The sequence below is a fragment of the Octopus bimaculoides genome, chromosome 2, assembly GCF_046866305.1.
Source record: "Octopus bimaculoides isolate indiv1 chromosome 2, ASM4686630v1, whole genome shotgun sequence".
Lineage (NCBI taxonomy): Eukaryota > Metazoa > Mollusca > Cephalopoda > Octopoda > Octopodidae > Octopus > Octopus bimaculoides.
The window spans coordinates 157,220,073-157,242,122 of NC_142929.1; the positions used below are offsets into that span (position 1 = coordinate 157,220,073).

At 39.4% G+C, this 22,050-nt stretch overlaps 1 protein-coding gene across 1 annotated transcript; it reads left to right on the plus strand.

Annotated features, from left to right (window-relative positions):
• The first annotated feature begins 1,264 nt into the window (after nucleotides 1-1,264).
• On the plus strand, nucleotides 1,265-21,538 carry LOC106877049 (testis-specific serine/threonine-protein kinase 3). Its single transcript, XM_014925834.3, has 3 exons — nucleotides 1,265-1,587; nucleotides 4,909-5,210; nucleotides 20,701-21,538. The coding sequence occupies exons 1-3, from the start codon at nucleotides 1,413-1,415 to the stop codon at nucleotides 21,283-21,285; spliced, it is 1,062 nt and encodes a 353-aa protein (XP_014781320.1). The 5' UTR covers nucleotides 1,265-1,412; the 3' UTR covers nucleotides 21,286-21,538.
• The last annotated feature ends 512 nt before the right edge of the window (nucleotides 21,539-22,050 follow it).

Sequence of the window (22,050 nt, forward strand, 5' to 3'; positions counted from 1 at the left end):
GATTGACTGAAGGTGACGAGCTAGCAGAATGCTTAGCAGCATTTCGACCTTCTTTACGTTCTTCGTGCAAATTCCTCTGAGGTCGACTATCTCTTTCATCCTTTCGGTATCAATGAAATAAACACCACTTAAGCACTGGGGCCGATGTAATTGACTTGTTCAATCCCACAAAGTTTCAGGCCTTATGCCAATAGTAGAAAAGAAAAAATGAGATGATTATTTATCTGACTGAGCTACTGTTTCTTTCTCAATAAAGGAAATAGTCCCAAATACATCCTCAGTTTTTTGTAAGTGCAATCAATGATTTAACCACTACTATCATTCAAACGAACATACATAGAAGTACCGAAACGTGGTTAGAGGAGAACGGAAATATAACCAGTATGCCTATTCATTTGTGAACAATACTGCGGTAGGTTACAGGTTTCCATCAGCCCAATCGTTAGTCCATTATATTTCTGACAGTGAGAGTGATAAGGGGGTGAGTGTAACTTGGTTTAACTCAAGGAATTTCGTACTTAAAGCATTTTTTTTTTGTTTTCTCGTTAGTGTTTATGACCTTTACTAATATACAGCGAAAAATTTACAACTCTGTGTGCGCGCAAACACTTGAGTATAATATGTACGTGTTGTCGTTTGTATATATAAATGTATTTGTATATGTGTATTTATATATGTATACGATGGACTTCTGCACAGATTCTGTCTCTCAAATTCTACATTCCATAAGGTGATAGTCAGCCTAATGATTAGATAAACAACACTTGCTTAAGGTGTCACTGGAAATCACATCATTATGAAGCGAACTTCTGAAACACGCTATCATGTCATTTGTCTGTTATATTTTGGAAATTCCTTTAAATACTTTGATGAGACATTTAAGAAACTGTTTGAAAGAATTCCAAGAGTGTGAAAAACCATCTTGAACAAAAAAAAGGCGCCAACTTTGAATAATCCAAAAATGTAAGATGAAGTTACCTGTTTAATAAGTTTGTTTTCTTTGAATCAAATTATTATTTCCCAGTTTTGCGCCGTCATTTCTTCAAAATACAGAAAACCACTACCACCACCATCATCATCATCATCATCATCATCATCAACAACAACATCATCAACAACAACATCACCATCATCTCCATTATCATCAAAATCATTATCATCACAAACAAATTAATGTTATATGCTTTGTCTTTCAACCTCTAAACAATATGAACCTTAAAGATGCGTTTCTATTTTTTTTTACGAGAGCTCCAAATTGTGTTAAAATATTACGTGTCTTTGGTCTGATTTGTAACGCAGCCGTTCTCGATATTTTCAACAAACGCTTTACTTGTGAAAGTCTTCAAATTATTTTGATTTAAAGCTGATGCCTTAACCGCTTCAGATATGTATTCGTTCTAAATATCTTTCCCATGATTGGTGGCATTAGGAATCGGGCTTCCATGAAGAAGCATCAAAAACATCAACCCAAGCATGTTGACCCGATGAAAACCGATTCAAAACGGAAAGAAAGAGAAAAACATCACCATTGTGTAAGCAACAGAGAAGTACTGTCAAAACGTGATTATGTGGTATTGAAAACTCTAGGTAAGCAACACGAGTAACTATATCTCACAGATTTTAAAGTTTTAAGCATATACATTCACACATACACACATACATACATACACATATGGCACCACATAACACACATACTCTACAATCGCACCCACACACACAACATATCACACACATCCTAGACATTCTCACAAAATGTAAAACACATACTCATTTATTCATACATATACGAAGCCAATGGCAGGAACCTCCACACAATAACTCGTCGTGCTAGAAATAAAGCCGAATCTCCCTCAAATCACACCTTACTGTCTTAAAAAGGAAACTCTTTGAATGTTGTTCTAGGAAAAGACAGTGGTCATATAATGTTTTTAATTATATAAATCTTATTCATCAGGGACGTCTTGAGAATCAGTATCTACTCCCTCTCCTTCTCTCTCTCTCTCTCTCCCCTCTCTCCCGCTCTCCCTCTCTCTCTCTCTCTCTCCCTCTTTCCCCCTTTCTCCGTCTCTCTCTCTCTCCCGCATTCTTACCCTCCCTCTCCATTTATGTGCCTTCTATGTCGAAGATGATTTCAAAGTTTCAGGTTTCTTCATCGATGTTATTGATGTTTCTGTTTCTCATGACAATACCGCCTGATATTTGATACGAATACTTGATTATAAAATCGGCGCTGAAGCTTCAGAAGTTGCCCTCGTCCTAAAAAGTCGTCGTCGACCTCATTCCTTTCTTCTGGCTCTTTTTCTTCTATGTTTATATCAAACGTGATCCGCACTAAGTCTCCACTTTTGCATGCTTGTCTCCAATTCTTAAAGTCTTCAACTAGCTTTTTCCATCGTTAAGTTAAATGACGAATAAGGATATAATATTTATGAAGTCAAGAAAGTTTTAGGAGTAAAACCCTTAGGTGATGACTTTTTGCAAGTTCAGAGTACAGGATCTGTATGGCAATTATTGCATCCAGTATCCTTCTTACATGCCCTGGTTGTTGGAATCGATGTTTTTCAGTAGAGCTCATGGCCTTTGTTCTTGATAGCAGATCGCTGCTTGCGGTTTAGTCAACACATATGATGACCGGTAGAAGTTTTGTTTGCTGGAATCTCTCAATTTGACATATTTGATGCAATCCAAGTCTCATAATCTTAGAGAAGTGAAGTGTAAAGTGTATAAAGTGTATAACAGACAAAACTTATTTTGAGTTTCAGACTATAGCTGTGAAAGACACGATGTGAGAGATCTCCAAAGGATTCGTGGTGAAGTCATATTCGAATGAACAGGAGTTAAACAAAATTTTACTGAGATACGTAAAGGATAAAACGTCTTCAACTGGGTCATCAGGGTCAGTAATATAAATAGGTTTCCTTTCTGCTCTGAGAGGGTTTTGAACAAAAGTCATCATTTTTGACATGGTGATAATGAGGCGTAACATCGCATTAGTGCGAACAAATTACTGGAGGTGATTTATAGATCGAATTCAGTTAAAGATGAAACGTTTTTGTCTTTGGTATATTACAGTTCATGGATTATGATCGTAAATGTATTAATTTTAGTTTGAAGTCGTTGTAAATTGAGAAGCCCTCCTTCATATGGATATTGAATGGTAACTCCAAGTTCGGATTCACGGTCGATTTTCATCAGTACAGCAATCGTATATATTGAAAGCGTGGTGGATGCAAGTACACAACCTTCTTTAAAACTACTGTTGATGTTGAATTCAGATAGAAGTTAACTCAGTATGACACTTGACTTTAAGGCCATTATCAAGTAATTTATTCATTTGGTTAAAGTGGTGTGGACATACGAATTTTCCGAGTACTTTCCACAAGATTTGTCTCGACACTGTATCAAAGGCTTTAAGCAGATCATAGAAGATGAAAAACAAGGTCGGTTTCTGTTGTTTCCTTGCTTTTTGCTGAAGTTGTCTCACAGTAAAAATACTGTGGGTCGTGCCTCTCTGAGAATAGAAGCTGTATTAGGACTGACAAAATTTACCCATATCATGGTTGAGTCAATTCAGCAATATTTGAGACAAGATCTTACCAGCTGATGATAATAGAAAAATCTCTGTATAGTTTCCACAAAGCCCACAGTAACCTTTTTAAAGATTCTCAAAATATTGATATACTTAAAGCAAGAAGCAAGGGCCAGGAGTTTTGTTGCCACACATCTGGCAAATGACAATGTCCAGTTGTTTGAGTGCTGGAAGTGCTGACGGTTAGTTTGGAGACGTGATAAGATCGATATGCCAGTTATCAGAGGCAAGTGGTGATATGATCAGTCCACCAATTTTACGTTGCTTTGTCATCTATCAAACTATTAATGTCTTAACAAGTTCTTGATAGAGCAGAAATTACTATATATGCTGTTGACCAGCAAAACTTCGGATGCTACACGCCCTATTCTACGTATCATTGTCTCACCGTTTTGATATCCCTTTGCCTTCATTGCACCATTCCATAGAAGTAGTTTTCTATTGATCTATTCGCACACTGGAGCAAGTAATACTATTTTCAATGTGCTGAAATTGCAATGGTCTTCAGATAAAAGGTGATGAACAAAAATTTGTGTCCAAGTTTGTTCTGTGCGTGCGTGCGTGCGTGCGTGCGTGCGTGCGTGCGTGCGTGCGTGCGTGTGTGTGTGTGTGTGTGTGTGTGTGTGTGTGTGTGTAAAAAACGTGATGACAGACAATCTGACTTATGTGCATTTTTTCAAAGCGTTTGCGATACAGAAATGATTACGAAACTACTATTCCGAACACTTGAATTATTTCTAATATGTACACCCCACCTGTACACTACTAACTTTTCATTAGAATTACCATCAGATTCTTCGATTAATGCTTTATCATCGAAATATTCTACGCACAATTAGTTTCTGTAGTGGGGTATTTCTTGTGTAATGTAAGCGAGGCCGTCTTAACTATCAGTGGCAGTGATCTACTTGTTAATAAGGTTTCTAGACTGTAGGCATTGGTTAGACGTTGCAATTACTTATCGTAGGATGAGTAGTATACTGGAATGGACGGATATTTTTTTACGGCATTCATTTTGACCAAATGTTTCATAGTAAAAATCTTTTTATAGCTATATTCAGACAATCAAAAAGGACTATGGTGGCCTTGTATTATTAAGAACTTAAATGAATGTAAATGACACTGAATATTTGCAACACAGTAAGTAAATATGTAAAATCCAAAAAAGTCGTAGATAATCAATTCTGCTTCTCATTCCATGATTCTTATGACATGCTCTTCCAACTTCTAGATAAGAAGGCATTATAGAAGTTGGTTAAATTACTTAATCTTTCCCCATTAGATTATACAGCAATGAAATAATTGTATATTTCAACTAGGTTATGGTAGTTTCTCGATTGTGAAGTTGGCTCGCCACCAATGCAAGAAACCTGATTTAGTAGCCGTTAAAATTATCAGCCTTTCAAAAGTTCCGGTCACTTACCAAAAACATTTCCTGTCAAGGGAACTGGAATTCTGGCCTAAACTGGATCATCCACATATTGTCAAGTTTTGTGAAACTTTCGAGGAATTAGAACGAGTCTATATCGTCCTGGAGTATGTTTGCAATGGAGATATGATGTCTTACCTCCAGAAATTTGGAGCTCTTCCAGAGGCAAAAAGTAAAAAATATATTAGCCAGGTTAGTATTTTCTTCATTTTCTTTCTTTGTATTCATTACATATTAACTAATCAATATAGAAATTACTGTAATGCAGTAGTTAATGTGTGACCGTATGGCTAAGAAGTTTTATGTAATCTTGCGGGCCCGGAGATAATTGAACTGCAGTGTATGTATCTTGGGCAATAGCTATGGGTCGACTCAAGTCTTGTGTAGGAAATTGGGTGGACACAAAACTTTATAGAAGACCGTTAGATGGACTGTACTTGTTTGACTCTGATCGATCAGACCTACGATCAAAAGCATTCCCGTCACGACCTTCCAATCTTCCTTTTGTGCACAGAACCCAAGATCACATTATCCAGTCCGTTCTTTTTTCAAGGCGATAGCGTGCTATTTAACTGTTATTTCTAGTAGGTCGAGTGACTATGCAGAGGCTCCCTTGTTGGTTCATCGGTGTAATGTGCATGTTTTCCAGTGATAAACTTAATCTGTCAAAATTGGATCAGATAGTCTATCACCCATGTTAAAAACTTTCTCCCATTATCGGAACATCTAACCTCAGAGACAAACTTATCAGGACACTAAAGTTTCCTCAAAATGCTCTATAAGATCTTTCTATTCGCAGTATCAAAAACTTCAGTCAGATCCACAGAGACCTGATACGGGTTTACCTTCTGCTCAGTGCATCTTTCCTGCAATCGCCTAACAGAAAAGATCGTATCCGTTGTCTCCATAGCATTTCTGAATCCACACTAAGACTCAAGGAGGCCCTTATGAGCGATGTTGTTGAGAAGACTGACCAGCATGATCCGACACAACACCTTGCCTACAACAGAAAAGATAGATATTCCGCAGAAGTTTCCGCAGTCGTTCTTCTTACCTTTCCCTTTATAGAGGACCACCTTCAGGCAGCATCAACAATATTATACACCTTGACTGGAGGACCCTTCGATTTTGAGACCTTAGACTTCAACATGCTAAGCCTATAGGTAAATTTGGCGCCATACACTATTCATTGTACACAAGTGGGCTGCGAGATAGCTGTTTGAAAATTTCGTGTAGATGTTCTCTAAGTTTTCGTAGCATCACTTCTGACCGACTCATTGAATTTAGAACTTTTTTTTATCTTAGCTTTCATGTGTACATCATTTCAACGGTTATTTTATGACAAATGTAAAACTAACCAATTCATATTTGACACTATGAACCTGTTTCTCGTTTCCTGCCTCAAATTGTTCTTTGTCTTGTTTAATATCGCTTTCAATCAATCAAAACCCATAACCTGTACAAGCCGCAGGTGCACAACAACAGTTACAACCTTCATCCCTCCACTTTTATCTTTCCCGATCATCAACCAGCTTCATATATTTCACTATCTTCTTTCTATTCATTACTTGATATTTCTCAGCTACACAACTTTCTTTGTGGTCTTCCTATACGCTTTTGGCAAGGTGGGGATGTCAGTGCATGAGCATATTTACTTGAGCTAAGTTGTCGTGGTGTCAAGTCACTTCATTTTCTTCCTTTTAATAATTGACTGAAGAATTTCGAGATTTGCAATCTTCGCACTACTTTACATTGAAAATATTAATTTAGTCTTAGTAAAACCAGTGCTTTCTAATGATATTCTTATATGTTGGTCTTCCTGCTTCTCTAAGATCTCGAAGGAGTTCATTACAGATCTTTTAAAAAATAAATTTGAAACTCGAGCAAAAATCAATAAACTATGCTAACGTTTTAATTATATATTCTAGGTAAAGGTAGCGAACAGGTAGAATCGTTAGCATAATGGACCAAATGCTTTGTAGCATTTCATCCGGCTTCTGAGATCAAATTCCGCCGAGATCGACTTTGCATTTTGTCCTTTGAAAAAATAAGTACCAGTCGAGCACTGGAGTCGATGTAATCGATCAGACCCCTTCGACAAGAAGTTCGGAACTTACATCTATAGTAGAAAGAATTATATGTTTTAAGTGAATTAATTCACATGAAATCAACTGTCGAATCAGGGACTAGGCAGAAACGTTAGAATTCACATCTTATGACCTATGAACTTGTTCAAATATGAGAAGCTTACTATCATCAAAATATTCCTTCAAACGGAGCACTGGAGTCATCATCATTTTTAACATCTGTTTTTCTATTGTGCCATTGGTTGGACGGCTCCATTTTAACGCAGTGTCTCTCTACTTGTGAGGTCCAGCAGTCTGAGACCAGGCCATCGCATTCACTTGCTTCCAAATTTTTTTCATCTTCCTCCTCTGAAGGCCCCTTCGTTACGGCGTTTAACCCTTTTTATGTAAATCTTTTCTTTGACCGTTTATCTTTTCTTCGTTTAAGTCATTAGACCGTGGCCATGCAGGAACACCGCCTTGAAGAATTTTATTCGAATGAATCGACCCCAGTACTTTTTATTACTATTTTTTAAGCCTAATACTTATTCTATCGGTCTGTTTTGCTGAACCGTTAGTTTGCGGGCACGTAGACACACCAAAACCGGTTGTCAAGCAATGGTGGAGGATAAACACACACACACACACACACACACAAATACACACACAGACACACATATGTAGAGAGAGAGACATGTGTGTGTGTATACATAGACATATATATATATATATATATATATATATATATATATATATATATATATATATATATATATAAGCAATGTTAATTCTCTAAATGAAGTATTAACAGTAACTGCACGATAAAGTGTAGTATATTGCCACTTAAGTGTGGCTGACCCCTAGGGGTGGATGTTACTGTTGCTTTTAGCCCCAGGAGGACATCTCCTCCAGCTGGCTTATCGACACATGACTGTGTCCTGTTTGCCAAGGGTAGTTATCCCTCTCACCAACATCTGCAGCACGAACAGATCCGGATTTCAGGGTTATTTCCCTTCGTCGGCGTCCGATAGCCGCTGACCTTGGTGAGAGAGACAAAAACCTGGCAATCTTATATCTTCTTTTCAAGTGAAATTCTTCACTGATATCGAAAAGGTGAAAACAAGCAATATATATATATATATATATATATATATATATATACGACAGGCTTCTTTCAGTTTTCCCCTACCAAATCCACTCACAAGGCTTTGGTCAGCCTGAGGCTATAGTAGAAGGGGCTTGCCCAAAGTGCCACGCAGTGCGACTGACTGAACCCGGAACCATGTGGTTTAGAAACTGACTTCTTGCCACACGAAAAAAAGTCTCCCCACTGAATATTGCCCAAGTTACATTTTCATAGTAAATTTACTTTAGTTTCCTTCTTTTTCCTGGAGTGGTTTGTGGGGTTTTGTTTTGTTTTGGAGTTTTTGTTTTTTTTTTTAGTAAATTTTATTTGTCAAAAATTTTCTTACGACGAAGATTAACATTAATACTTAATTAGTCCAGACTTATATTTACATTGTGTCGAAAAAAATAATAAATTTCTGTTTTTTTATATAGGAGGTCTGATCAATAAGTATCCGGACTTTTGCCGTAGTAACAAAGCTAAAGCACGCAGAGTGAAGCCGGTTGGGAAAGGTTGACCTTGAACTCTGCTGTGCATGAGCACTAAGTTTTAACGTTCTAGATCACTTCCGCTGTTTACAGCAGTGCTTGGAATGAAGGGGTGTAGCGTGTGATTGTCGCATTGACTATGACAGAGAAAGTTGTCATGACGATGCCTGCTCAGAGGCCTATGCAAAGTTGCAGAAAGTGTATGGAGAGGAGTGTATTAGCCCCACACAAGTGTACGAGTGATTCAGACATTTCCAAGATGGCCGAAAAACTGTCGATATTGGCGAACGTTCTGGGAGACCAGCAACCAGCAAAACTGAGAAAAACATCGTAGATGTGCATGCAGCTGTGAGGGGAAATCGTCGAATCACCATCCATGAGTTATCAGAGGATGAACAGATTAGTTACGGTTCAGCTCAGTCCATTATCAACTGAAGATTTGGGTATGAGACGCGTGTCTGCCAAGCTTGTGCCAAAACTGCTTTCAGCTGACCAAAAGGATACACGGGTTTCAGTTGCACAAGCTCTCCCAGATTGTGTCGAGAACGATAAAAACTTTTTGAAACCTTTGCGTAGGCCTCTGAGCAGGTATCTCCAAGCTTTTGGCAAAATTTGATGCGAGTTCTATGCTCAACTTTCTGTCATTGTCAATGCGACGATCACACGCTACGCACGTTACTTCCAAGCACTACTGTATAGACAGGAAGTGAGCTAGAACGTTAAAACTTACTGCGCATGCACAGCAGAGTTCAAGGTCAATCTGTACCAAGCGGCATCACTCTGCGTGCTTTAGGTTCATTACTATGACAACAGTCTGGATATTTATTGATCAAACTACGAATGTGTGTGTGTATGTGTGCGTGTGTGTGTGCGCGTGCGCGTGTGCGCGCGCCTGCGTGCATGTGTGTGTGTGTTGAGTAACAGGTTAACTTAGTACCTCATGTTACTAAAAGTTTCGTGGACATGACAAAATACGATCAGTTCCCCGCACATTCGGAAACAAAATGTACACAGAGAGTGGCTTGTATGTTGCAACATCACTGTTTTGTACATAGCAGGCTAAGGAGTGGCTTTTATGTTACAGAGTGAGTTTAACATCCGGTAGTCGATTACGGTGACGTGGGTGTAACGACATATCAGCGACAACAGATGAATGCCGCTTTGTCAATCAGCCTGTGGTGTTCGATGTAGTGTGTGTGGGTGAATGTGTCTGCTGGATCATAGCCGACATGCATAGCCGAGTCTAGGTTAGTATGTCGAGATTATCGGGAGCACATCTCAACAGAGCAGAGAGTGCATCCTCTTCAAGGCCAGAAAATGCTTCAGACACCATCAACCAATAATCCTCCATAAAATTCAGACGAGACCTCTTAGTACACTGCAGCCAAAGAAAAAGCTACCCAGGTAATAGGAATGTAATGACTCACTCAAATCTCAGTCCAACACACTCAAACTCCTGGCCCACGGAGGTGTTGTTTTCTCTCTGAATTTTCTACCATTACAATAGAGCGACCTCTATTCCCTCCACCTCTACTCAGATCTTCCTGGGTCACTCATTTGTCCTTCTCTTATTACCTCTATTATGTTTACACATTCCCCGGAACCCACTAGATTAACCACGATACCTAGTTCTTCCTTACAACAGTGTGCACCTTTTAGAATTCCTTCCCTACATGTTTTTGTACCTTGCAACACTGTTCTGGGGGTACATTATCTACGTCAACCACACCATTCATGGAGGACTTGCGAAAGCCATCACCACCACCTCCAAACCAATCCAATCAAGCGAAAACAAAAAAAAAGATCGCTACATTAAACCTATCAGACACTTATACAAAAATATATCTGTTATGTTTCCCTCGGGTGACTCGTAGAGATAACACAACGAGTTATACAATTTAATTATTACATTTATTGTTCAATTACATACAAAGAACGCACTCACCCAATGTTCGTTATGAATAAACAAAAGTCATGTCCGCCATATATATATCAATGACCTTTTACTACGACAGTCCCACAAGACAACAACAATGAAACAATGAACTCAGACGAACCACATGACACACGGAACGTCAGACGAATTACATATCTAACAGTCCATATAACACCTCCCCACTGAAATTGATGCTACACAAGAAGTATCAACAGCAAAGTCTCTCTTGGGTTTTACGGGTTCTCTTGGACCGTCTTGGGTTGTCTGGTCCATACTCTGGAACGGGTAACATGGTCTTGGGTCTGGTTTGTCTTTGTGATAGTGGCACAGTTTCCGAGATCTCCATCGGGTGATCTGTTGCAAATTCAAATACAGTGTTTTCTGCATCACCAGGTTCATTGTCTTCCTCAGTTGTGTACCGCGGTCGCAGCTGTTCCCAGTGTCGTCTCCACATCGGGCCATGAGGTATGACCTTCACGTTAAAGCAGCGAGTACCCAATGACTTCTTAATGATTGCTGGTACCCATCGGGGATCTTTGTCTCGGCGAGGTCCATAGTAGAGTGCATACACAGGATCTCCGGCCTTGTACTGCCTGGTAACTTTAGCGACATCAGCCGAGCTTGGAGTCACCTGAGACTTATGTGCTTCCTTAGACTGTTTGCCTTGAGCAATGTGTGTTGGCGATGGCAGCAGAGAATCTATCCTTGTTCGTATCTGCCGGTTATTCAAAAGTTCACTTGGAGAGAATCCACAGGATGTTGGTGTTCTCCGGTACTGCATCAAGAATTCTTGAAGTGCTCGTGTTGGCGGAAGAGAAGACTTCCTCAGAGCTTGTTTGAAGGTCTGCACCAAACGTTCCGCTGCTCCGTTGGTAGCTGGGTGGTAAGGTGCCCCTGTCAGGTGTGTGATCCCGCGTTCTTTGCACCAGCTCTGGAACTCCTCAGACGTAAAAGTTGGTGCATTATCGGTGACCAGTGTGTGAGGAAATCCGAAGTGCGCAAAGTCTTCCTCAAGCAGATTCAAAGTGGCTTTGGAGGACGTGGAGGAAGTGGGATGAATGCATGGGTACTTGGAATAAGCATCTGTGATCACCAGCCAATCTCTACCCATAAAATTTATTGCATGGTCCAGATGTAAGCGGCTCCACGGCTTTTCTGGTAACATCCATGGGTGAACTGGAGGCTTAGATGGCTGCCTTTGATGTTCGTTACATGAATCACATCGTCGACTGGCTATCTCTATAGCAGCATCGATACCAGGCCAATATACAGCAGTTCTTGCTAGCTGTTTCATGCGTTCCATGCCAAAGTGTCCGAGATGCAGAAGATTGAGGATCTTTGGCTGCAAGCTATGTGGAATCACAACTCTAGATCCATGTATAAGGCATCCATGACAGATACTAAGTGAGTTTGATAACTTACGGAACTTGTTGACTTCGTCATTGATCTCCATGTTCTTTGGTGGCCAGCCTTCACGGACGTAGCGCATCACTGTAGATATCACTGGATCTTTCCCTGACTCTTGACGGAGGACGTTAGCATCCACAGGTTGGACTTGAATACTAAGAGCTTTGATGGCACACACCATGTCTATGTCTTCACCATTTTCCTTTCTGTCAAAGTCGTTATCATCACCGAATGGCAAGCGACTGAGGGCATCAGCATTGCCATGATCTGCTGATTTCCGATATTCAATGGTGTAGTCAAACTGGTTCAGCCACAGGGCCCATCGTGCTAGTCTGTTAGCAGCGAGAAGTGGCGTCCCTTTCCTCGGACTGAATAGTGATGTCAGTGGCTTGTGGTCAGTCACGAGTACGAATTTACGACCGTACAAATATTGGTAAAACTTCTGCAAGCCAAATATGATAGCTAGGGCTTCCTTTTGAATTTGACTGTAGTTACGCTGTGCAGAAGTGAGAGTCTTGGACATATTGGATATTGGGCGCTCGCTTCCATCAGGATAGCGGTGAAACAGGACTGCTCCAATACCAACGTTTGATGCGTCACAAGCCAGTCCCAAAGTTTTGTTTGGATCGAAGTGTATCAGAACTTGACTTGATGAAAGTACATTTTTCAAGTGATCAAAAGCTGACTGTTCCTCATCTCCCCACTTCCAAATAGTTGACTTTTTTGTAAGGCAATAGAGTGGCTCTGCTATACTGGCTAGGTTTAGGATAAACTTTCCATAAAACTGAACTGAACCTAGGAAAGATTTCAAGCTTGATTCGTTCGTTGGAGATGGCATCTTTAAGACTGCTTTGACTTTGGATCCCTTAGTGATCCCTTCAGCCGACAAAATGTGTCCAAGGTATTCTACACTGGGTAGTGCAAACTGGCACTTTTCACGGCGACATCTGAGTCCATTGTCGCTTAGACGTGTGAGCAGACACTTTAGGTTGTTTAAGTGACTGTTTGCATCTTTCCCACTGACGAGCATGTCATCCTGGAAGACGGCCACTCCAGGTAGATCATGGGTCAGGTTTTCCATGATCTCCTGAAAGTAACCAGGTGCTGACTTGATTCCGAAAGGGAGTCGTTGTTGCAGGAGTACTCCACGGTGAGTGCTGAGTGCGAGTCTGCGTTGACTTTCTGGAGCCAGTTTGATCTGATTATAGGCATCAGCAAGGTCTATCTTTGTATATCCGAATCCACCTCCGAGTTTCTGCATCAGTTCAGCAGGGAGTGGCATTGGATGACGGTGATCAGCAAGTTGGTCATTAATTCCCACAGAGTAGTCACCACAAATCCGTAGTTTGGGTTTCAGGTTGCTTGAAGCGTGTGCTTTACGAATCGGTACCACTGGCGTTCCGTATTCATTGAATTGGACTGGCTTCCAGATTCCCTTGGCGATGCCTTCTTCGTAACCTTTGACCAGGTCATCACGAAGAGCAAATGGGACCGGACGTGCCTTGTGAAAGACTGGTGTTGCGTCCGATTTGAACTTCACTTCCAGTTCAAAGTTCTTGAGACATCCCAATTCTTGCTTGAAAAGATCTGGAAATTCATCACACATGTTGTGACAATCTTGCTGCAGGGAAACATAGGGCTCGCTTGAGGTCTTTGGATACATCCCTTCTGCACCTTCCCTCTTAGCTTGGCTGTCTATGCTTTTCAAACCTAGAGCAGTGTCTACGGAAATTCCCAGAGTCTGGATAGCATTCCGACCCAGCAAATTAAGATCAGAGATCTTGGTGACTATGTAAGGTATAAGATCCTGCTTACCAGTTGTTGGATCCTTGGTTTGGCCCATGAAAGTTCCTAGAACAGGCAGGTTGTGCTTGCTGGCAGATTCATAGCGATGCTTGACATCTTGCAGCTTTGGTCTTCCAAGTTGTTTCCAGACTGACAAGGAAACAAAATTGCCTGTAGTAGCAGTGTCCAATTCCATTGTGAACAGTCTGTTCTGGATTGTTACTGGCACAATTAAACTGTGAGTGTCTCGGGAAACTTCACCTAGGATCGCCTTGACTAGCTCAGCTTTTGTGATTCTTTTCACGGGAGTTTGTGAATGACCATTGCGTTGCTAATGTTGTTTTTTCCTACACACCGCTTGCAAATGACCCTTTTTATCACAAAAATGACATTTGGTTTCCCTGAAAGGACAGTCTGTTGCTTTGTGGGCCTTTCCACATCGGTAGCATTTCTCCTGGTTTGTGGAATAAGACTGCTGATGTTTCTTTTGAGGACTCTTATTCCTGTTCTGCTGGACCTTGTACACCTGCTTGGTTTTGGAACTGTATACAGTTTCTTTTGCAACCTTTGCTGCGTCTTCAGTCTCAATGGCAACCTGGACAGCACGGGCAAAATCTAGTTCTGAGTCTTTTATCTTAAAAAGCGCCTTCAGAACCGCTTCATTGTTAACCGAACATATGAATCTCTGTCTCAGAGCTTCATCCTGTGGGTTGGTGATCGCTGGAAAATCACAGGTAGCTGCATCCTGGCGTATACGTGCTGCCAGCTCCTGGAGAGTTTCGCCTGGCTTCCGCTGCATATCACTCCAAAACTTGAAACGCTCTCTCACAATGAAAAGTTTAGGGTCGAACTGTTCCTTCATGAAGTCAACGATTTCGTCCATTATCAAGTTGTTGATATCTTTAGGCGGATTTTGTTGGGTAGCCAGATTAGCAAGTTGTTTGTAAACAGTAGCAGTCTGATTGGTCAGGAACACTTGTGCCATGCGTTTTTCAGGTACAGCATTAGCAGCCACAAACGTACGGAATCTTGACCAGTAATCAGGCAATAGTTCTGTCGCTGAATCAAATGCAGTAAATGGTGGAATCGACACTGTTGTTGAAGCAGCTGAAAAATAGCCACTAGAATCGCCTTCAACTTGTCGAGCACCAAACAGTTTTAACAGAGCGTCCATATCTCTCTGATGTTGTTGCATTTGCTTGTCCATTTGTTCCCTAAACAATTTAATAAGTTCTACTGTCTGTTTTTCAGCCATTGTTATTACGATGAATAATTTTACGGTAAAGTAAGCATGTATCCTATCGGCGACGCCAATAAACTCTGTTATGTTTCCCTCGGGTGACTCGTAGAGATAACACAACGAGTTATACAATTTAATTATTACATTTATTGTTCAATTACATACAAAGAACGCACTCACCCAATGTTCGTTATGAATAAACAAAAGTCATGTCCGCCATATATATATCAATGACCTTTTACTACGACAGTCCCACAAGACAACAACAATGAAACAATGAACTCAGACGAACCACATGACACACGGAACGTCAGACGAATTACATATCTAACAGTCCATATAACAATATCAGCATATAGAAATGTAATGAAAAGATATAAAAAGTATCCCTACATAAAACCTTTCATATACACTCAAAAATCTCTACAAAAGTATATCATAGATGCAACCAAGAATATTTCTACATAGAACATATCATAAATGCAAACAACTTTCTCTAAATGAAATATATGGGACACCCATACAAAAACATATATACATAGGCGTAGGAGTGGCTGTATAGTAAGTAGCTTGCTTACGAACCACATGGTTCCGGGTTTAGTCCCACTGCGTGACATCTTGGGCAAGTGTCTTCTACTATAGCCTCGGGCCGACCAAAGCCTTGTGAGTGGATTTGGTAGACGGAAACTGAAAGAAGCCCGTCGTATGTATGTATTTATATATATATATATATATATATATATATATATATATATATATATGTGTGTGTGTGTGTGTGTGTGTGTGTGTGTGTGTGTGTGTGTGTGTGTGTGTGTGTGTGTGTGTGTGTGTATGTGCGTGTATATGTTTGTGTGTCTGTGTTTGTCCCCCCCAACATCGCTTGACAACCGATGCTGGTGTGTTTACGTCCCCGTAACTTAGCGGTTCGGCAAAATAGACCGATAGAATAAGTCCTAGGGTCGTTTTGCTCGACTAAAGGCGGTGCTCCAGCATGGCCACAGTCAAATGACTGAAACAAGTAAAAGAGTAAAGAGCAAAGAGTACGTAAAACACTCAATAAATTATATATATTGCCCGCTTGAAACCGCTCTACACACACAAACACACAAACACACACACACACACACACACACACACACACACACACACACACACACACACAAACACACACACATATACACAAACGCACGTATTACCCGATCTCCAATCCGCTGTACCACTTCACTTTTATACTCCTTCCTGTAACTTGAGGGTACGCCTCGACATATCCTCCTCACCGTCTCTCTCTCTCTCTCTCTCTCTCTCTCTCTCACCTTTTTCCACCTGGAGACGCCTCTTTCTATTCCTCTATCATGCTCTAAATTATCACCTGACACAAACCCATTTTCCTCAATACTGCTCTCCACCTAGTTTGTCTTTAAATTATTTGAAGGTGAAGATGCGGGTTTGCAAAGGTAGCCTACGTAGTACATACATACATACATACATACATACATACATCAAGACTTGGAAGGCAACTACTTGAGCAGCATTCCTTGTCTTATAACCTTAAATACATGACCAAAGAAGTTGCACGACTCTACTACAACATATCATCAGATGAAAGGATGGGCGTATATGAGCAGAAGACCATGCATGGATATGTTATTAGAAAGTTCCGAGATGATGGTAACATTGATCATCAAAGCAGTCTATCATGGACCAACGACCGGATTACTACCTCCCACTTTGAAACGTATGCGTTTGCAATCCAAGAACAGGAAATATCAACCAAATACCTGATGCACAAAAATGGGCAGAGATGCAGGAAAAGCAGTAAAATGTGACAACCGATGCAGACTTTGTAGATTTAACACCGAAGATATCATCCACATCAAATGCAGTTGTCTTAAAATGTCATCACGATATTATTTACTGATAGGACATGATGTTGTGGCTAGGACACTGTATAACGAGATCTGTCGAAAGGATAACCCCGAGGACAAAGAAATAAGAGCCCACAGTATGGTAGAAGCCAGAGCCACTCATAATAAAAAGGAATACTGATGGAATGTCCTAGTGAAAACCTCAGTAAAATGCAAACACAATAGATCTGATATAACGATTTGGAATAGAGAAGAGAAACCGTGTACAGTTGTAGAGATCAGCTACCCAACGGATGTTAACATAAAACTGAAGATCAGTGAAAAAGAGAATACCTACGCTGGACTATTGAGAAATCTACAGTTATTCTATCCTGATTACAAGTTCAGGTTTATACCTGTAATTATTGGGGTACTAGGATATGTAACACACTACCTAAATACTAAACTTGAGATATTAGGCTTCTCAAAACCAAGAAGAAAGCTAATTCGAAGATTACAGATCCAAGCTATTACTGAAACTTTAAATATCTGTAAAACGTTCCAGAAGTTTATCATTTAAGTATATATGAGCATGTCTAGATATGCACCTACATACATGGGAAGATATACACAAAACAAAACATACAAATCTGCACGTATACATACATACATACATACATACATACATACATACATACATACCGAGAGACATAAATAAAACATCTTCGTAACTTTGTTCTGTTTGTTTTTTATTTGTTCAAATGCATATATACTTATATACATACATACATACATACATACATACATACATACATACAAAAATACCCTGCAGTTAAAGTTGAAATTCCACTGAAGGAGCCTTGAATCTAGGTTAGAAACCGACTCTTTCTTTATTGGCAAGAAAACTTGAAATAAAACTGAACAATGACATACATACATACATACATACATACGCGCGCGCGCACGCACACACAGACGCACGCACACACACAGGTGACGGGTTTCTTTCAGTTACCGTCTTCCAAATCCACTTACAAGGTTTGGGTTGACATGAGGATATAACAGAAGACCCTTGCTCAATATGCCACGTAGCGTGACTTAACCCAGAAACATGTGGTTGGCAAGCAAACTTCTTACCACATAGTCACGCCTGCGCGAGCATATTCATTCTGTTTACGACTATTCCATTATAACACTATATTGAAGTTTAGCCATATATAAATAATTAAGCTCTTAAATTCAACGGATATATTCTATAGTGCTTTTTGATGTATGCAATTCTGATAATGTGTGTGTGTGTGTGTGTCTGAGTGTGCGTGTGCACGCGCGCGCGCGTGCTTTTGTGTGTACACACACATACATACACACATATATATATATATATATATATATATATATAAACATATATTCTTTAACTTGCTTCAGTTATTAGATTGTGGCCATGCTGGGGCACCGCTTTGAATTTTTAGTTCAATGAATCCACCCCAGAACTTTTTAAGCCTGGTACTTCTTCTATGGGAATCCTTTGCCGAACTGCTAAGTTACCGGAACGCAAACACACCAACATCGGTTGTCAAGCGGTGGTGGGGAGACAAACACAAACATACACACACACAGATATATATATATATATATATATATATATATATATATAATACAAAAATGGGACAAGAACACAAAACATCCAGACAGACGATACAAAGAAAACAAGGACGGAGCATTCGGAGTTTTCTTTCTTCAGACGAGTTCCAGATTATCTTTGCAATTTCGGCTGGTTATACTCGAGATTGCTCCAATCTGGTCAGCCCCAAGGAAAAACTAAGCTAAGAGCATTAGATTCCTTGGAAGAAAACAGCGAATGTATATGAAAATAAGGACGGGAAAAAAAACGGAGAAATGTTATACAAATACAAATAACAGGACATAACAACGGGTGTCTTTCGACTAAGGACGAATTAAATTAAGCTGGCGTGTGTGGAAGTAAAGCCTTACGGCAGGGACATAACATTTGACAGGCACAGGGAAGAATATAGATGTTGCACGGAGGGTGTTTTCAGTTTCCATCTACCAAATTCACTTACAAGGTTTTGGGCTGCCCGAGAATATAGTAGGAGACATTTACCCACGGTACCACACAGTGACTCTGAACCCGGAACCATGTGGCTGGGAAGCAAGCTTCCTACCACACAGGCACGCCTGCGCCTTGTGTGCGTGCGTGTGTGTGTGCGTGCGTGTGTGTGTGCGTGCGTGTGTGTATACATATATATATATGTATACATATATATATATATATATATATATATATATATATATATATATATATATATATATATATATATATATATATATATACCGGACGTAGAGTAAGATGCTTTATTATTAAAGCAGCAAAAACATCACAAAAAATCACAAAAGCTACTACTCAGAGCTTCACGTTCTCGTTCGTCGGACAGTTTTGATACACACACACACACACACACATACATACATATATATATATATATATATATATATATATATATATATATATATGATTGAGCAGTTTTTCGTGATATTTTGTGATGTTTTTGCAGCTCTGGAATACACGGGAAACTTTATTGCTCTCAACGAGCGTTTCGACACATCGTGCGTCAATCCCTTCCTCGCGGATAGAAAGCTATACAACTAGTTTGATCAACTCAAAAGAGATGTTATATATGAGAGAGAGAGAGAGAGAGAGAGAGAGAGAGAGAGAGAGAGAGAGAGAGAGAGAGAGATTAATTTTACTAGGATATGTAACAGGATGAATGAGTCTCGATACAGAACACCAGCCTACTACACATAGCAGCCAAATCTCCCTTAAATTACTCCTTTACTATCTTAAAACAAGAAGGACACAATATTACTACCAGCACTAGTTATATTTTAACTTTAGTAAAAGGCGGAAGGTTATGATTAGAAAACTATTCATTACATATGTCTGCTTAATCAGGGCCCATATAAAATTTTTGGGTGGCCACGCAAGCAAGGTAGCAAATTGGGTTTACACAGTAGGTATTAAGTGTCCGTGAAAAAATTTTAATTCACAGGTATTAATTGAAAGAAACGCCTAGGTTTCTTTCTAGAGAAAGAAACCTAGCCGTTACATAGTTCAAACTATACAAGTTAATGTGTTACAAACAAAATAGTTTTGAAGGAGGTATCTATAGAACTAGCTTGTAAACATAGAGAGGCTATGGGGGGGGGGGTCCACCAAAGTAAAATAGTGATCAAAGAGGTCCATAGATAAAAAAAAATGGTTGAGAACCAATGGTTTATTTTTACGGTAGTTGCAATTTTTACGCTAAGTTGTTTATTTGCAGTTTATCTACTATTTTTGAATTACTTGTTATTTCTATATGTACCATTTTACATATCTATCCATCGCAGACATAGATGATTCCTTAATATAAAGAGTAGTGTTAATATAAAGCACATGCTTATTTCCTCTTAAATTTCTCCCACCAAAATCAAAGAAGCTGCTTCTATCTGATTCTGAGAAAAATCAATTGTGAAATAGATGGGTTTATGTGCCTTGAATGAAAGTTTTGGACAGGGCTCTTCCTCATTTCTTGAACGTCAGAACTTACCTTTTCTTTTGGTACACAAACTAAACTTATTTTACAAATTTTATAAAATATTTGGGGGCTTTTTGTTTCTTTGTTCTAGGTTTGTCTTTTTCTTGTACCCTTGTAGACCATCGGTAAGTTATCTAGAATTCTAGAATTTTCCTTAACAATTTTTGACTGTACTATTTTTCTATTATACATAGGTGTGTAAAGCTGTTGATTACTTACACAGCCAAAATATTACTCACCGTGATTTGAAGCTTGAGAACCTACTTTTAGATCAAAACTACAACATCAAAATCACTGATTTCGGTTTCGTAACAAGTAATAAAAAATGTGAGTTAAGTCAAACATACTGCGGGACTAAATCCTATGCTTCGCCAGAGATACTTCGCGGCGAACCATATGATCCACGTAAAGCGGATACATGGGCAATCGGTGTAATACTTTATATAATGGGTACCAGCCGGATGCCGTTTGATGAAAGTAGAGGAATAAAACGAATAATTGAAGACCAAAAACGGCTTAATTTGTCATGGGGTAAGACCCAGAAGATCAGCCGGGATTGTCGACACCTGCTCAAGCGTTTATTTACATACGCCTATATGAGCCGACCATCAGTGCATGACATTCTGTTAAATAAATGGTTTCATTCTGAAGCCAACAGGGAAAAACATGTCGAATATAAAGAGCGTAGAGAAATTAAGGAGAAAACAGAGGAAGTTGATAACATCGACAGCAAGGATGAAGTGAAACAGACTAAAGAGAAAAGCTCAGCCCCAAATTAACTCAGAGCGATAAAAGCAAAACCTTCGTAAAAAGTTTTCGTTGCACCTACCTTTTGAATGATCGAGATGCATGTTTCATAACAACATAAAAGATGTGCTGACTTTATTCTGAATACCGTCTTAAAACTACTGAATCAAATAAGTCCCCTTATATTTACTAAAAAGCAGTGAAGTCTTCCGTTAACAATTCATTCTTTGAAAAGCCTTTACAGCTTTATATTTACAGCATCAATAAAAACAGTTGTAACACTTATATGATATTGCTATTGTTGTTATTGCTTAGCCCAAGATCGGCCTTATCAAGTTGACCTATGATTGAAGAAATTTCAACTGTAACCATTCCAGGTTTTGTTTTGTTTTTTGTTTTTTTATCTTTTTCTAGACTGCATCTAGGAATTCTTCATCCAATGTGTCATTTCTTTCTTTCTTTTTACTTTTCTTAAGAGTGCAAGGTGTGATTTGAGGGACATTTTGCTGGGTTTTTTAATGGATCGAACGGCCACATAGAGGCTCTCTCAAGGATTCTGTAAGATACTTATGTTGTTGCAATGTTCTTTAAATTATGAATATTTGTTACTCAATAGTCATATGCAAAGAAAACCTTTACCACATGTCTCACAGCTAAGGCTGCATTTGTTTAAATGTTTTATTTATACGCAATAGTTAGGTTCGTGTTAACATTTAAAATGCAGGGAATATTAAAAAGCTAACTAAACACGATTACAAGGTGAAAACTGTCCTTCATGACGAAGTCAGTATAATACC

Bases quoted from the DNA above. Each gene is read 5' to 3' on its own strand.
- LOC106877049 (XM_014925834.3), top strand. From the start codon at position 1,413: ATGATTGGTGGCATTAGGAATCGGGCTTCCATGAAGAAGCATCAAAAA. The intron at 1,588-4,908 runs GTAAGCAACACG...TATTTCAACTAG, and splicing joins TGTGGTATTGAAAACTCTAG to GTTATGGTAGTTTCTCGATT. The intron at 5,211-20,700 runs GTTAGTATTTTC...TATTATACATAG, and splicing joins GTAAAAAATATATTAGCCAG to GTGTGTAAAGCTGTTGATTA.